Genomic DNA, 15,538 nt, shown 5'->3' with positions numbered 1-15,538 from the left:
AGCTTCTCCAGACCCCGGAAGTCTCTTTGTGCTCTGTCTTCAGTATATACAGCACAGTCTGCTGCTGACTCCTCCTCCCTGCTCTCATACACAGCAGGGAGAGGAGAGCTGGCGGACAACTTCCTGTGCACCGAGAAGCTAATTAGTATATACAGTTGTATATACAGTTGTATTGACGTCTATGGGACTTGCAATCAAGTGACCGCAAGTTCAAGCCCCCGGGGGGGGGGGGGAATAAAATAGTAAAATAAAATAAAAAAAAAAAAAAAAGCTTTAAAAATATATAATAAAAATATGAAATATTTACTCAGCCGCTATTATACTTTGGAGTCTCTTCAGACACCAGAGTATATTTAATTGAGGCCCAAGGAAGGTAAGCAAACATTTAAAAAAAAAACAAATGTGGCTCTCCTCCCTTTGGCTTCGTTGCTGGATCTCGATCTTTTTTGGCCTCCTGTACAGCGCCAGGGACTGCTTGGGCATAAGCAGTGACGTCATACAAAGTCACAACTTCACATTGTTGCTGAGGCCCAATCACAGGCCTCAACAGTCACTGACTTGACTGAGGCCGGAAAAGGACAAGGTGTGATGTCAGGGCTTGGGAATATCAGTAACTATATTTTTTTTTCTGTTTGTTCACCTTTCATAATTGTACTTTGGGATATACATTTCCCCACTGTGGGACTATTAGAGGGTTAATAGGAAAGGAATAAATGCCCCCATCAAAATTCTTAGGAATGAGGTTTCACATAAAACTTATATTAAGAAATAGAGCAATTTCAGGTAACATGTTTCCTTTAATGCAATGAGAAAAAATTGCAGTACGTGTACAGACCAGCTAGTGTGTTTGTATAATTAGTGCGTGGAAGTAGTTTAACACTAGAGTGAACGCAGACATAGGGGGCTCTAAACATTCTATGGTTTATGTCCATTGCTCTCATTCTACGACCGATGAGGGTTACGTGCATCAATAACATTGGTGTGTATCTACCCTTGCTATAATTGTAATGATATCATAAACTTAGCCTTGAATATTGCTTTTGTATTGCTTTCAATATCTATATTGTTAGCAAATTGTAAATATTTAACATTTTCAAAATCTCAAATTGAAATTCCTTCGTATATGATACAGTATAAGTAAATCAAAATTAATTTTCTGTTTCCTGCCTTTTGTATTATAGGGAACTCAGATTCATCCTGCAACATCTAGCAAGCCACCCAAGCCAGATGTAACTTCCCATCCTGCAGTTGAGCGGTTCCCTGTTACACCAGAAAAAAGCAATACAGGTAGTAAAGCATAACTTGATGATTAAAGTGGAAAGCTCATGAGATCAAGTAGAACAAATGTAAATACAGCTGAAATATTTGTATACAATCGGGGGAGTTTATCAAACCTTCTTCAGCACTTTTCTGGCGTCAAGGGTTGATGTGATATTATGCCACACATTTGGCACATTTGCCGCATCTTGCACCAAACGTGGGCCACAACTCCTGTTCTGCACCCTTGTTGCCACATTGTGCAAATTCAGTATAACTAAAGTTTTCAAATCTCCTCCATTCTGACGCACAGGACAGAAATGATTAACTCTCTGTCATAGAAAGTGCTATTCTCAAATGCAGAAAGGTTACAGTGGTTCTCTGACTTCTTGTAAGTGAGAAGTAGTTGCTTGGGAAGTAGATGTCCTCCCAGCAAAATTTCTACGTAGATTACTGTTATTAACCCAGAAATAGTGGGGTGTTTTTTTGTTGTTTCTCCAGCCACTTCCCTTATTCACTTTAAAGGGAACCTGTCACTTGGAAAATGCTGTTTAATTTGCAGAAGGCTTGAGGAGCTGAGCTGATATATAGTTGAATGACAAAAGATACAATATAACTTGTAATATATTAATTTATATCTCTGCAGTTTCTATGCTGAAAAGTCATGGGGGTAGTCCTATCATTGACTTCCATAGAAGGAAGGAAAACAGTATGGCTGCCCCTTTCACTTCTCGGAATAGAGCAGAAATTTCAGTGAATAAATGACTGGTTATGCAGAGTTGTTTGTCCACAAAACTATATACCAGTCTGGCTCATTTTGCTCTTTATCATGCCACATGTTAAATATAGTGTAATCTGCAGGTAGCAAGTTCTTTTAAAGAAGACCTATCACAAAGTACAAAATGCTAATTATATATCATTTTATTAAAACATACTGGTTATTGTTTGGTACTATAGTAATGTCCACCTGTGCTATATAAAAGAGAAACATATAAAAAATAAATAAAAAATAACTTTTAGAATCCAGGTTATTCCAGGTGGTGAAGATCTTGGGCCACATGCATGTGTCGTATATTATCAGCAGTTATGGGGCTATACTTTTGGATAATTCCACATTAAAGTGAGAATTCATGGTCGGGCAATCTGTGTTAAATTTTTCCTGACCCGTGTACTGAACAAAGCCTTGGTTATATAGGCAAGGGGGATAATGGGAAAGTGTCTGAATGCCGTGGGTACAACTACTGGGATCCTTGTGGACCATAAAAACCAAAGGCCCTGAATTCCACTTGTGAAGGGAGTTGTGAAATCTTGTATCCTGTCAGTTCCATAGAATTATTTGGAAAGGTGACTGTGGATGTACATTAATACTACTATGACATTCACAACGGGGACTCTGGAACCCCTGTTTGTGTGATAGTTGGGAGTCCAACTTCTGGGACCTGTATCCCCCTAATCTATGAATAGTAGGGAAGTGTTTAGTGGAAAGCTCATTTTAAATGTCAGTGTAAGGCTGTTTACATACAACTGTATTTTTGTCAGAGTTGTGCATCAGTATTTGTAAGATAAAACCAGAAATAGGTCCAAATCCCAGAAGTGGGCCAGATTTTCCATTATACTCCTTTTGATCTACAAATGCTGATGTTAAATATTGGCCAAATTCTGACAGTGAGAAACAATGAGATAAATAGTAGAATTGCTTAAAATGAAATAAAATGTGCTTACCAGCTTCTTTACTGTTATTGCAAAATCATTTAGGTGCAGTGCAACATAAAATGGCCGAGCAACTTCATAGTCCTGGGAAAATCGTACAAAAGTCTTCGGTGTCACAAGAGAAAAAAGTGCCACGAATAGAAGAGCATGGTAATAGAGATAAAGATTTGTTTTATTATGAGTTCATGTTTTGACCATGTATTAAATGACCTTTATATATTACCTTATGGCTTATTCTGCAAATGTGTAATAATTAGAGATGAGCGAACAGTGTTCTATCGAACACATGTTCGATCGGATATCAGGGTGTTCGCCATGTTCGAATCAAATCGAACACCGCGTGGTAAAGTGCGCCAAAATTCGATTCCCCTCCCACCTTCCCTGGCGCCTTTTTTGCACCAATAACAGCGCAGGGGAGGTAGGACAGGAACTGTGACACCGGGGGCATTGAAAAAAATTGGAAAAAGTCATTGGCTGCCGAAATCAGGTGACCTCCATTTTAGACGAATAGTGGATTTCAAATCCGGGTCATATGAGAATGTGAACTTTGTGACTATGAGACAGGGATAGCTGTACAGGCAGGGATAGCTAGGAATAACCTTTATTTAGGGGGGAATGTTATTAAAAATAACTTTTTGGGGCTCTATCGGGTGTGTAATTGTGATTTTTGTGAGATAAACTTTTTCCCATAGGGATGCATTGGCCAGCGCTGATTGGCCGAATTCCGTACTCTGGCCAATCAGTGCTGGCCAATGCATTCTATTGGCGTGATGAAGCAGTGCTGAATGTGTGTGTTTAGCTCAACTACACCGGTGGAGTAGTTGAGCTAAGCACACAGATTCAGCTCTGCTTCAATCAGCGCTGGCTAATGCATTCTATTAGCTTGATGAAGCAGAGTGTGCACAAGGGTTCAAGCGCACCCTCGGCTCTGATGTAGCAGAGCCGAGGCTGCACAAGGGTTCAAGCGCACCCTCGGCTCTGCTACATCAGAGCCGAGGGTGCGCTTGAACCCTTGTGCACACTCTGCTTCGTCAAGCTAATAGAATGCATTGGCCAGCGCTGATTGAAGCAGAGCTGAATCTGTGTGCTTAGCTCAACTACTCCACCGGTGTAGTTGAGCTAAACACACACATTCAGCACTGCTTCATCACGCCAATACAATGCATTAGCCAGTGCTGATTGGCCAGAGTACGGAATTCGGCCAATCAGCGCTGGCTCTGCTGGAGGAGGCGGAGTCTAAGATCGCTCCACACCAGTCTCCATTCAGGTCCGACCTTAGACTCCGCCTCCTCCGGCAGAGCCAGCGCTGATTGGCCGAAGGCTGGCCAATGCATTCCTATGCGAATGCAGAGACTTAGCAGTGCTGAGCCAGTTCTGCTCAACTACACATCTGATGCACACTCGGCACTGCTACATCAGATGTAGCAATCTGATGTAGCAGAGCCGAGGGTGCACTAGAACCCCTGTGCAAACTCAGTTCACGCTAATAGAATGCATTGGCCAGCGCTGATTGGCCAATGCATTCTATTAGCCCGATGAAGTAGAGCTGAATGTGTGTGCTAAGCACACACATTCAGCTCTACTTCATCAGGCTAATAGAATGCATTGGCCAGCGCTGATTGGCCAGAGTACGGAACTCGACCAATCAACGCTGGCTCTGCTGGAGGAGGCGGAGTCTAAGATCGCTCCACACCAGTCTCCATTCAGGTCCGACCTTAGACTCCACCTCCTCCAGCAGAGCCAGCGCTGATTGGCCGAATTCCGTACTCTGGCCAATCAGTGCTGGCCAATGCATTCTATTGGCGTGATGAAGCAGTGCTGAATGTGTGTGTTTAGCTCAACTACACCGGTGGAGTAGTTGAGCTAAGCACACAGATTCAGCTCTGCTTCAATCAGCGCTGGCCAATGCATTCTATTAGCTTGATGAAGCAGAGTGTGCACAAGGGTTCAAGCGCACCCTCGGCTCTGATGTAGCAGAGCCGAGGCTGCACAAGGGTTCAAGCGCACCCTCGGCTCTGTTGTAGCAGAGCCGAGGGTGCACAAGGGTTCAAGTGCACCCTCGGCTCTGCTACATCAGAGCCGAGGGTGCGCTTGAACCCTTGTGCAGCCTCGGCTCTGCTACATCAGAGCCGAGGGTGCGCTTGAACCCTTGTGCAGCCTCGGCTCTGCTACATCAGAGCCGAGGGTGCGCTTGAACCCTTGTGCACCCTCGGCTCTGCTACATCAGAGCCGAGGGTGCGCTTGAACCCTTGTGCAGCCTCGGCTCTGCTACATCAGAGCCGAGGGTGCGCTTGAACCCTTGTGCACCCTCGGCTCTTCTACATCAGAGCCGAGGGTGCGCTTTATCCCTTGTGCAGCCTCGGCTCTGCTTCATCAGAGCCGAGGGTGCGCTTGAACCCTTGTGCACCCTCGGCTCTGCTACATCAGAGCCGAGGGTGCGCTTGAACCCTTGTGCAGCCTCGGCTCTGCTACATCAGAGCCGAGGGTGCGCTTGAACCCTTGTGCAGCCTCGGCTCTGCTACATCAGAGCCGAGGGTGCGCTTGAACCCTTGTGCACACTCTGCTTCATCAAGCTAATAGAATGCATTGGCCAGCGCTGATTGAAGCAGAGCTGAATCTGTGTGCTTAGCTCAACTACTCCACCGGTGTAGTTGAGCTAAACACACACATTCAGCACTGCTTCATCACGCCAATAGAATGCATTGGCCAGCACTGATTGGCCAGAGTACGGAATTCGGCTAATCAGCGCTGGAGGAGGCGGAGTCTAAGGTCGGACCTGAATGGAGACTGGTGTGGAGCGATCTTAGACTCCGCCTCCTCCAGCAGAGCCAGCGCTGATTGGTCGAGTTCCGTACTCTGGCCAATCAGCACTGGCCAATGCATTTCTATGGGGAAAAGTTAGCTTGCGAAAATCGCAAACTGACAGGGATTTCCATGAAATAAAGTGACTTTTATGCCCCCAGACATGCTTCCCCTGCTGTCCCAGTGTCATTCCAGGGTGTTGGTATCATTTCCTGGGGTGTCATAGTGGACTTGGTGACCCTCCAGACATGGATTTGGGTTTCCCCCTTAACGAGTATATGTTCCCCATAGACTATAATGGGGTTCGAAACCCATTCGAACACTCGAACAGTGAGCGGCTGTTCGAATCGAATTTCGAACCTCGAACATTTTAGTGTTCGCTCATCTCTAGTAATAATGACACTTCTCAGTAATTCATTGTGTCCCATCTCCACGTATGAAGACTTTTGTAGGTTCTGCTCTTTCCTGTACAGAAGGTTCTGGTGAAGTATTGTTTGAAGGGCTGAATAGCCTGCTTGGGATGGTGTTTTTAACAATACTGATCATGCTGACAGCTGAACAGACATCTCTGCTCTTAGCTAAATTAATTTTCTGGCCTAAAATTTTATCCATTAATGAGGCCGGGGGAGGTGAAAAAAATAAAAGGAAACCTGTGCGGTTCACTTTCTCTGGCTAAAATTATTTAGTCTGAACAGCTTCTTTTACACTTTTAATTTTATGCCTTGCTTCATTTTATTTGCAACCATGGGCACCACTTTTATTTTGAATGTCCTTGATGGTCTAGATCATAAATATAGTTGGATAATAAATGCTGGACAACACAGTACAAATCTCATGCTAGTTTATTGTGATTGTGGGGTTTTGATGCCCAAACCAGTAATCTGGAGTTTCCCCCAAGAGCATTTGATTATTTTACTGTGAACACATATCATCTAGGATGAAATCACACATGCAGTTCATGTTAAGATGAACATCAGAATGGATCTAAAAAGGAGGACATTTATAAAGGCAAGACTGCCGTTTCTACTTTTTGTATCCACTCCTATGTTTGGCTCAAAAACTGTGTGATTCCAGCCTAAATGATGTTCAGGCATCTTCTCATGCGTTTGCTATTGTTTGACTACCAGAATAGTATAAAGTGTTGAGCCACTTGATGATAAAAAGTAACCTAAAAGACCCATCATTACACAGTGGGATCCATTATAATACTGTTGTACTTGCCATTGGACCAACGATAGCCTATGCCAGACAGACTAGAGCATTACCCTCTGAAAACATATTTTGAATAAATGAGCTCTTGTTGCAGAAGTAAAATTTTACTTTGTCAATACCAATACCATAAAAGGGGTTGTCCCATTAGACAACCATTTTCAGAACGCATTCTCAAGCTGAACACCTTAGGTTCTGTTATTGGCTGTCTCAACAAGCTACTGATTTTGAGGGAAGAGCCGCAGCCATCCATAGTCAACTTCAGTCCCCCAGAATAGGAGATCCTACTACAGAGAGTCTCGTATTTTATGCTTTTGCTCATAGAGGGGTTGTCCCTCTAAAGTAACTCATCTCCTCTAAGACTTTGCTTGTAGAGAGGGGACAAGTGTCTTGTGAGGCAGCCCAATTAATTTAAGGTGCAGCAACTATACATGAAGATGCTGTAAACTTGATTTGTAGAAATCCAATGACGCTCTCTAACTTGCCAACTATGTAGGAAATACACAATTCCATAATGGCTGATTGATCCTTATTGAGATTTCAACAACTAGAAGTTTGTATATAGAATTTTATATTTAGCTGTGTTGATCATGTTTTTTTAACTCTTCCTAACAGTGGGGGATGAGGTTGAGATGAGTGTGGATGGTGAGATCGATGAGATAAACAGTTCAGAAGTGATCACAAGCATATTTAGTGATGCTCTTGAAGATGCAGATAATGAACACTTAGACGTTGGTTCGTCAAAGCAAGTGGAAAAGGCCGGTGATGAAGAAAGTGATGAAGAAAGAGACTATGACTATGAAGATGGAGAAGATGCTCTTAACATTTCTTCTATGTCTTTGCTTGCTCCTTTAGCAGAGACTGTTGGTGTTGGAAGTCCAGAAGTAAGTTTATAAGTAAAGGTTAACTATCATCCTAATGTTTTGTGCATTACCTATGTTAAATATATTAAATGTATTTATAAAACAGGCCCTGCTCTCAAAATCCAGCATAACAACAGACACTAGTAGTGTGTGTGACAGCCCAAAATCCGTAAAGTTCCAGGCTGAAGATGAGAGTATTCTGCCTGACGAAGAAAATCGAAATCTTCTCTATAGGTAGGAATGGGGAAATAAAGGCATTGGTTATTGTAGGCAATTGTAATTTATGCTCTCGAGAAACCACCTAATATCAATATAACTAATATTTCTATTCAGCATTGACGCATACAGATCACAAAGATTCAAGGAGTCAGATCGTCCTCCAGTAGTGCAAAAAATTGTCCGTAAAGAAGATGTGTCTTCTCGAATTGAGGACAAAAGACATGCATCTCCACGAGCTGTTAACATCAAACAGAAAATGAAGGTATTGTTACACCTCTGTACATTTTATTTGGTAAATTCTCTGCTGTGATCACACTGAATCTTTTGTAGTTTATGCTTCTGGTTTGAAATGAGTAAAGACTTCTTTGTTCTTCTTTGTATGGGATTAATCGATAGATTCATGGATAGAGATGAGCGAGTATATTCGATTGAATACCTCCGCCGCATAGTTCTCGGTGTAAAAAAGCGCCAGGGAAGGTGGGAGGGGCATCAAATTTTTACTGCCCCTCCCACCTTCCCTGGCGTTTTTTTATACCAAGAACTATGCGGCGGAGGTATAATTATAAATTATATATTATAATATAATATATAATTTTTTATATATATATATATATATATATATATTTTTTATTTTTATTTTTTTTTTTCGTGTGCATGGGGCGTCGTTTTCTGGGGCCTGGTGTTTTCATCCAAAATCAAGAGCTACACATTTATGCCTCATGAATACTTTTTTTTTCTTGTTTTATTGAATATAGATGCTGAATAATGAGATCAGCCTACAACAAAATGTGATTCATCAAGCCAGCCAGGCTCTGAACTGCTGCATCGATGAAGAACATGGAAAAGGATCCCAAACAGAAGCAGAGGCTGAGCGTTTGCTTCTGGTGGCAAGTAAGTATAAATTACAGAGGGAAAAGGTCTTGTAGTAAGTCACAGAGGGCAACCAGGAAAGGCTAAAAAGTAACTTTTATTATGTAGATAATGTGAATAAAAAGCCTTCTAGTATCACACCCATTGAGAGTCTGATAATATATGTATTCATTCAGTATAGTGTTGGATAAATGTAACCCACTCCTGACTAATATAACCCACCACACCTACTGGTCATTAATCGTGTGAGTATCCACCACTAAACTCCTGTTGAGTGATCAGAGATAGAGGAGTGTATAATATTTGGATTTTCCTAGTGTATACAAATATACAGCTCCACTCTCTCAGGGTATGTTCACATGGAGGAAATGTTCGCGGAAACCTTTTCCACCTTAGCGCGATGGGATGCTGATGCGGCATTCCGCACCTGATTATGCCCGAATGAATGAGCCTAAACAGGAGCGTGTCTCGAGCCACAGATGCCGCGGTTGAATCAGCTGCGGGATTTGTGGCAAGATAGGGCATCTCGCTTCTTTTTTCCGCTAGCAGAAAAAGCGGATTTTGAGGCAGCAAAATCCTCCTGCAAAAAAAAACTCCATGTGAATAACCCTCAATCAGACCTCTGTCAGAACATAATACATAGGAGTAACTCAATAAAATATACTCCAAAATAAAGTATTAGAATTAAAATTGACAATGCTATTGTTGTCATAAGCATAGGATCAACATCCCACAATTATCTAGGGAGTATCATCTTTCCTGGTTCTCCTCTGTGGTGGCAAGTATGTATTGATTGCTGAGAAGCCATATTTCATGGCTTTGTTGTGATTTGCAGTATTCAATATGGCAGTAATTTGGTAATAAACCTGCTACATGTGGAATTGTCATTTAAAAAGAAAAAATAATAATTATTAGAGATGAGCGAGTACTGTTCGGATCAGCCGATCCGAACAGCACGCTCCATAGAAATGAATGGATGCACCTGGTACTTCCGCTTTGACGGCGGCCGGCCGCTTAACCCCCCGCGTGCCGGCTACGTCCATTCATTTCTATGCGAGCGTCGGCTGATCCGAACAGTACTCTCTCATCTCTAATAATTATCCTTTAGTAGAACTTTGAAATTTGAAAATGCTTTTTGTCCAATAGGATAACAGTAGAGTCAAAAGCTTTTTTTACTTTTTTTTTTTTTGTTTTACATGAAGAAAATTAGTTTCGTTTTAAAAAAAATAATCCCAATCCCACATCTTTATTACTATAATATGACACCTCGGAATTTTTTTTTTTTTTGTATAGCTGAAAAAAGAGCTGCATTGCTTGCTGAGATGAATAAACTAAAGGGTGAAGGACCTCAGAAGAAACCCATTCCCCATGGCAATGGTAGCGCTCCATCAAGAGGCCTTATATCTATTTCAGAAATATTCCTGCCTCTTAAAGCAGATTTTGTCTGCAGCACCTCTCAAAGACCAGGCAAGTATTTATAAACACTTCACTGTTCACTCTGTTTCTTAAATTATACTTTTTTGAGGATACCAATGGTTTGCATGTCTTGCATTTGTAAGAATGTCTGATTGTACATTAGCTCAGTTACCAGTAGATGGCAGTGTTGGATTGCATGGTGAAAAGCGATGCGTTGTAACTGACCCTTTTTTCTTATTTGTCCTATTCGTAAGGTTTTCTGACATTGCTTACAATGTTATTAAATGGAAGCCGCCTTGTTGTCCAGGATAACTCTGTGTGTAGTGTGTGTGTGGTTTTTTTTTTTTTTTAAATTATGATTTGAAAAGAAATCAAAACCCCCTAAGTCCGACAGGTAGTGTCCGCTCAAAATCTGGCACGGACATTAGGAGCGGACACTAGCTGTGTCCGTGACACCTGTCATTTATTTAAATGGGCATCGGGTGCGTTCTTTTGCACTCCGTGCCCTTCCTTCACTGTCCGCATGTAAAGATGTCCGACTTTTCAAGCGGACAGAAAAACCCGACATGTCGGGTTTACATGGTCTGTACTGTATATCCCGCATATTTTTGGCTTTATTTTTTGGTTTTCAGGGTTAGTGTCCCTTTAAAGGTTCAGATACTGGGCAGGCTAATAGGGACTTTCATAAGGACAAGTTTTACTTAAAACAAAGCTATCATGTTTGTGCTTTCAGGGAATGCTTGTGTTAACCCAAATGTGTAAAGATGCTATGATGCTGGCATTTATCTCTTTGACTATCTCCTCATATCAAATGAAGTTGTAAATTTTGCTTTTGACAGAGTCTGCAAACTACTACTTCTTCGTAATTATCAGATCAGATGCAGAAAACATGGTGGCTACCTCTCTTGCAAGTATTTCCAGCTCAATGAAAGGAGATGCTTTGGCCTTCCCAACCGTATTTACTCTGTAAGTAATTATTAAGTTTCTGCACGTGATTATATCCCGGAGGTGCCATGTTTTTAAGAAAAAGTTCAGGCTAACAATTCTATGTGTTATCTTTATGTTCAATTGCCATTGCACTGTTTTATATATTACCATAATCTGTTCATAGTTACTAATCTATATATTGGATTGATTTTTCAGTGAAGATGTCTCTAATGACTTTGAGGCCCACATAGATGTCTACAGCTTGGTAAGTTAGTTATAGACTTGTGAAAAACACCTATTGCTTGTATCTTTCATTCATGAACTAAGCTGTTTTGCACTTTATATATCTTAGGCACAAAGAAAAGAAGTTCCCACATCTGATAAGAGGAAAAAGGCTGTGAAGACAAAGGTAACAAATGATGATACTGAAAACCTACATTTTCATTCAAGTCTTACAATTATATATTCTCAGGTTAATTCACCACTGCCTCTACTTTCACCAAAAATCCAGAGTTGTGGTGCCATTTGTCCCCTTGGTCTTTGTTTACAAACCTTACAACCCCTTTATTCACTGTACGAGTATGAACACAAATTTACATGCAACGTTGAATGGGAGAAGTTTAGCAACCAGCCTACACCAGTTTTCTAGTTTAACTTTTTAACCCCTTAAGGACCAGGCCATTTTTTTGGTTTCGCATTTTCGTTTTTCCTTCCTCACATTTCAAGAGCCATAACTTTTTCATTTTTCAGTTCACAGAGTCACATGATAGCTTATTGTTTGCGGGACAAATTGTACTTTGTAATGGCATCATTCAATATGCTGTGCAATGTACTGGGAAGCTGGAAAAAAATTCAGAATGAGGCGCAATTGGAGAAAAAATGCATTTGCGCCATTTTCTTATGGGTTTAATTTTTACAGCATTCACTGTTTGGTACAAATGACATGTTACCTGTGTTCTACGTGTCAGTACAAACGCGGTGATACCAAATTTATATAGTATTTGAAATTTTTTGATACTTTTAAAAAAAAATGATAAACTTTGCAAAATAGAAAAAAAAATTTGTCATCATGTTCTAACACCTGTAACTTTTTCATATTTCCATGTATGGAGCTGGTTGTGGTGTCTTTTTATGCGGGACAAGATGACGTTTCTATTGATACCATTTGGGGAAAGATCCGATGGTTTGATCACTTTTTATTAAATTTTTTATAGGAGGCAAAGTGTTGAAAAAAACGCTTTTTGGCTGTTTTTATTTTTTTTGCCGCTACGCCGTTCGCAGTACGGGATAAATGTTTTAATATTCTAATAGTTCAGGCATTTTGGAGCGCAGGGATACCTAATATGTTTATGTTTAATGTTCTTTAATTACTTTTATAGCTGATCTAGGGAAAGGGGGGTGATTTGAACTTTTATATTTTTTTTATTTTTTTAATACTTTTAAAAACTTTTTTTTTTCTTCTGTTACATTTATGATCAGACCCCTTAGGTACCTTGAAACCTAGGGAGTCTGATCGCTCATACTATTCACTGCAATACTACAGTATTGCAGTGAATAGGAAAATCGCAGCACTTCTATTAGACGATGCCTCTGGCATCGTCTAATAGATCTAGTGCAGAGACAAGCCTGGAAGCCTTCAATAGGCTTCCGGCTGTCATAGCAACCGATCACCGCCCTCTTGTGACGTTCAGGAGGGCGGCGATCGGGGAAACATGGCGGCGCCCATGCCGCCGGCGCCGTTTACACACTGCGGTCACATTTGACCGCAGTGTGTAAAGGGTTAACAGCAGCGATCGGCTCGGGCACCGACCGCTGCTGTTAGTGGCAGGTCCTGGCTGTATTATACAGCCGGCATCTGCCGTGTATGGAGCGAGCTCAGCGTGTGAGCTCGCTCCATACATCCCCATGCGACCCATGACGTACAGTTACGTCAAGGGTCGCTAAGGGGTTAAGCGCCACTTGTACAATTTTATTCCATCTTTGCCACTTTCCAAAAAGTGTTGTGAAGGCATCACATGTATCATTATTTGGCGCAAAGGATTACTGAAACTTGCGCCAGCCACAAGGTGGTATTGATTTCATTTTAGGCACCCAGATTTCAAAATGATATAAAATCATGGCGATGGAAATGTTGATCTTTATATAAATATTCCCCTTTATTTTAATTCCTCTCTATTTTTAATTACCGTATTTTTCGGACTATAAGACGAAAAGAAGGGTGCGTCTTATAGTCCGAATGTGGCGCCTGGCACCCGCCGTAATAGAGAGGCGGATGCCGGCAAGGGATAGACGCCGGGGCCTGAGACATCGCTGCGCTCCTCTGCCCTGCATGAAGCCAGCAGGGGCGATGCTATTCCGCTCCTCCGTCTCCCCACTGCTGGCTTCATGCAGGGCAGAGGAGCGCAGCAATGTCTCAGGCCCCGGCACCTGTGATGGCGTCTATCCCTCGCCGGCATCCGCCTCTCTAGTACAGCGGATGCTGGGTCTGTAGTCTGTATCAGCGGCCCCTTCTCCCCCGGGGCCGGTCCCCACCGGCCCCGTACCTGTGAAGTTGCAGGCCGGCTCCTGCGCGGCGATATCGCAAGAGCCGACCTGTTCGGGTGACAGCCGGGAGCCTAATGAAGGCTCCCAGGCCTGTCACTGCTATATTAGTATTGCGGCTGGGTCTATGACCAGCCGTAATACTAATAGACAGAATGTCCCATAGACGGCAATACAGTTGTATTGCCGTCTATGGGACTTGCAATCAAGTGACAGCAGGTTCAAGCCCCCGGGGGGGAGGGGGGGGAATAAAATAGTAAAAAAAAAAAAAAAAGCTATAAAAATATGAAATAAATAAAAGTTCTAAATCACCTCCTGTCCCTAGAATATATATATAAAAGTAGAAAATCATATATCATAAACCACCGGGTTTTTTTTCAATACAAGGTGATCTAAGCAATAGATAGTCCCCAAAATGGTATAACTAAAAAGTACTTCTGGCCCCGCAAAAAAAAAAAAACTACTCTATGCGTCCCCGTACAGCTGCAGGGTCACCTGTCAATGTGGCCTTGCAGCTGTTGCAAAACTACAACTCCCATATATTAAATATTTAACCATTTTTTGCTTCCAAATTTTTTTTTCCCTATTTTCCTCCTCTAAAACCTAGGTGCGTCTTATAGTCCGAAAAATACGGTAATTTCCTTGGCTTTGGGGAGTGTGTACACAGTTTTTATGTTCATCAAACTCCTACATATCTTTCCCGCTCTGACCGTTGTATATAGTTTGTATGATGCCTGTGGATTAAATATGAGCTCCAGCTCATACTGCAGTTTCTAGTATGAATGATAAGGTAGTCAGTTGTAGTGAATGCTTTGAAGAAATTTCTAAACAACACTTAAATGATCAGGTATTAATGCTACTACTTTTATTATAGTTGTATATAGAACTCGGCACGTTTTTGTTTAATCTAATGCAAAAATTTATGTCTTAGGTAGGATCTACATGTCCTATTGTAGTGTAAGGTGCCTGTGGAGGACATATTGCAGTTACTTATCTTTGAGAAGCATTTCTGAGATGATTGCAATTAATCATAGTTTTATTTGCATAAGTCATAAGCCATATAGATTAATTTTTTACAATGTAATCCTAGAATGTCTCTTCCATGGTAAAACTGTCATTTACCAAAAAAATAAAGCAGTGTATCCAGCCCACCCTTGTATCCTGAGAACTCCTCCTGGGAAGCCCGGATAGCTCGGAGACTTCAGCCAGCTAATAAAGATATCACATGGAATGATCCAGCGTCAACCAGGGAGTATATAAAACGTAACTTATATTCTTTTCTTTAAAAAAGAGTTACATAGTAACAATCATTGTGGTTCAAGATGTACTGATGTATAGTGGCTACTTGTTTCGGAACACTAGTTCCATGCCGTGAAGAAGGCACTATATGTCAGTACATCTTGAACCGCAATGACTGTTACTATGTATCTCCTTTTTAAAGAAAAGAATAAAAGTTATGTTTTATATACTCTCTGGTTGACGCTGGTTCATTCCATGTCATTCACCAAAGGTTTAATGTTATCCTGAAAAGTTATTCTAGACTTCTGTTACATCCCAGATCACACATGTAGCTGTAACAGATAGCCAATGAGGAACATCATATGACTAAAACATCTGGGAAAACTTGAATATTCAAGTTTAGGAAAGCAACCCAGCCACAATAAAAAGACCAAAACTTTTTTCTGTTCCTGCACCCACCACCTTATTGCCTCATACGTTGGACT

At 41.5% G+C, this 15,538-nt stretch overlaps 1 protein-coding gene across 1 annotated transcript in view; it reads left to right on the top strand.

Moving 5' to 3' along the window:
* ANLN (anillin, actin binding protein) overlaps positions 1-15,538 on the top strand; it is a 53,142-nt gene that overhangs the window by 14,882 nt on the left and 22,722 nt on the right. The window contains exons 8-17 of the mRNA XM_075271214.1: positions 1,182-1,287; positions 3,013-3,117; positions 7,594-7,862; positions 7,948-8,075; positions 8,175-8,322; positions 8,816-8,951; positions 10,224-10,397; positions 11,186-11,312; positions 11,490-11,538; positions 11,626-11,682. Coding sequence (XP_075127315.1) covers positions 1,182-1,287; positions 3,013-3,117; positions 7,594-7,862; positions 7,948-8,075; positions 8,175-8,322; positions 8,816-8,951; positions 10,224-10,397; positions 11,186-11,312; positions 11,490-11,538; positions 11,626-11,682 — 1,299 coding nt within the window. The remainder of the gene's footprint in view (positions 1-1,181; positions 1,288-3,012; positions 3,118-7,593; positions 7,863-7,947; positions 8,076-8,174; positions 8,323-8,815; positions 8,952-10,223; positions 10,398-11,185; positions 11,313-11,489; positions 11,539-11,625; positions 11,683-15,538) is intronic.

The sequence above is a fragment of the Leptodactylus fuscus genome, chromosome 4 (assembly GCF_031893055.1).
Source record: "Leptodactylus fuscus isolate aLepFus1 chromosome 4, aLepFus1.hap2, whole genome shotgun sequence".
NCBI lineage: Eukaryota > Metazoa > Chordata > Amphibia > Anura > Leptodactylidae > Leptodactylus > Leptodactylus fuscus.
The sequence above is the reverse complement of the archived record's forward strand: the minus strand, read 5'-3'. Positions and strand labels throughout refer to the sequence as shown.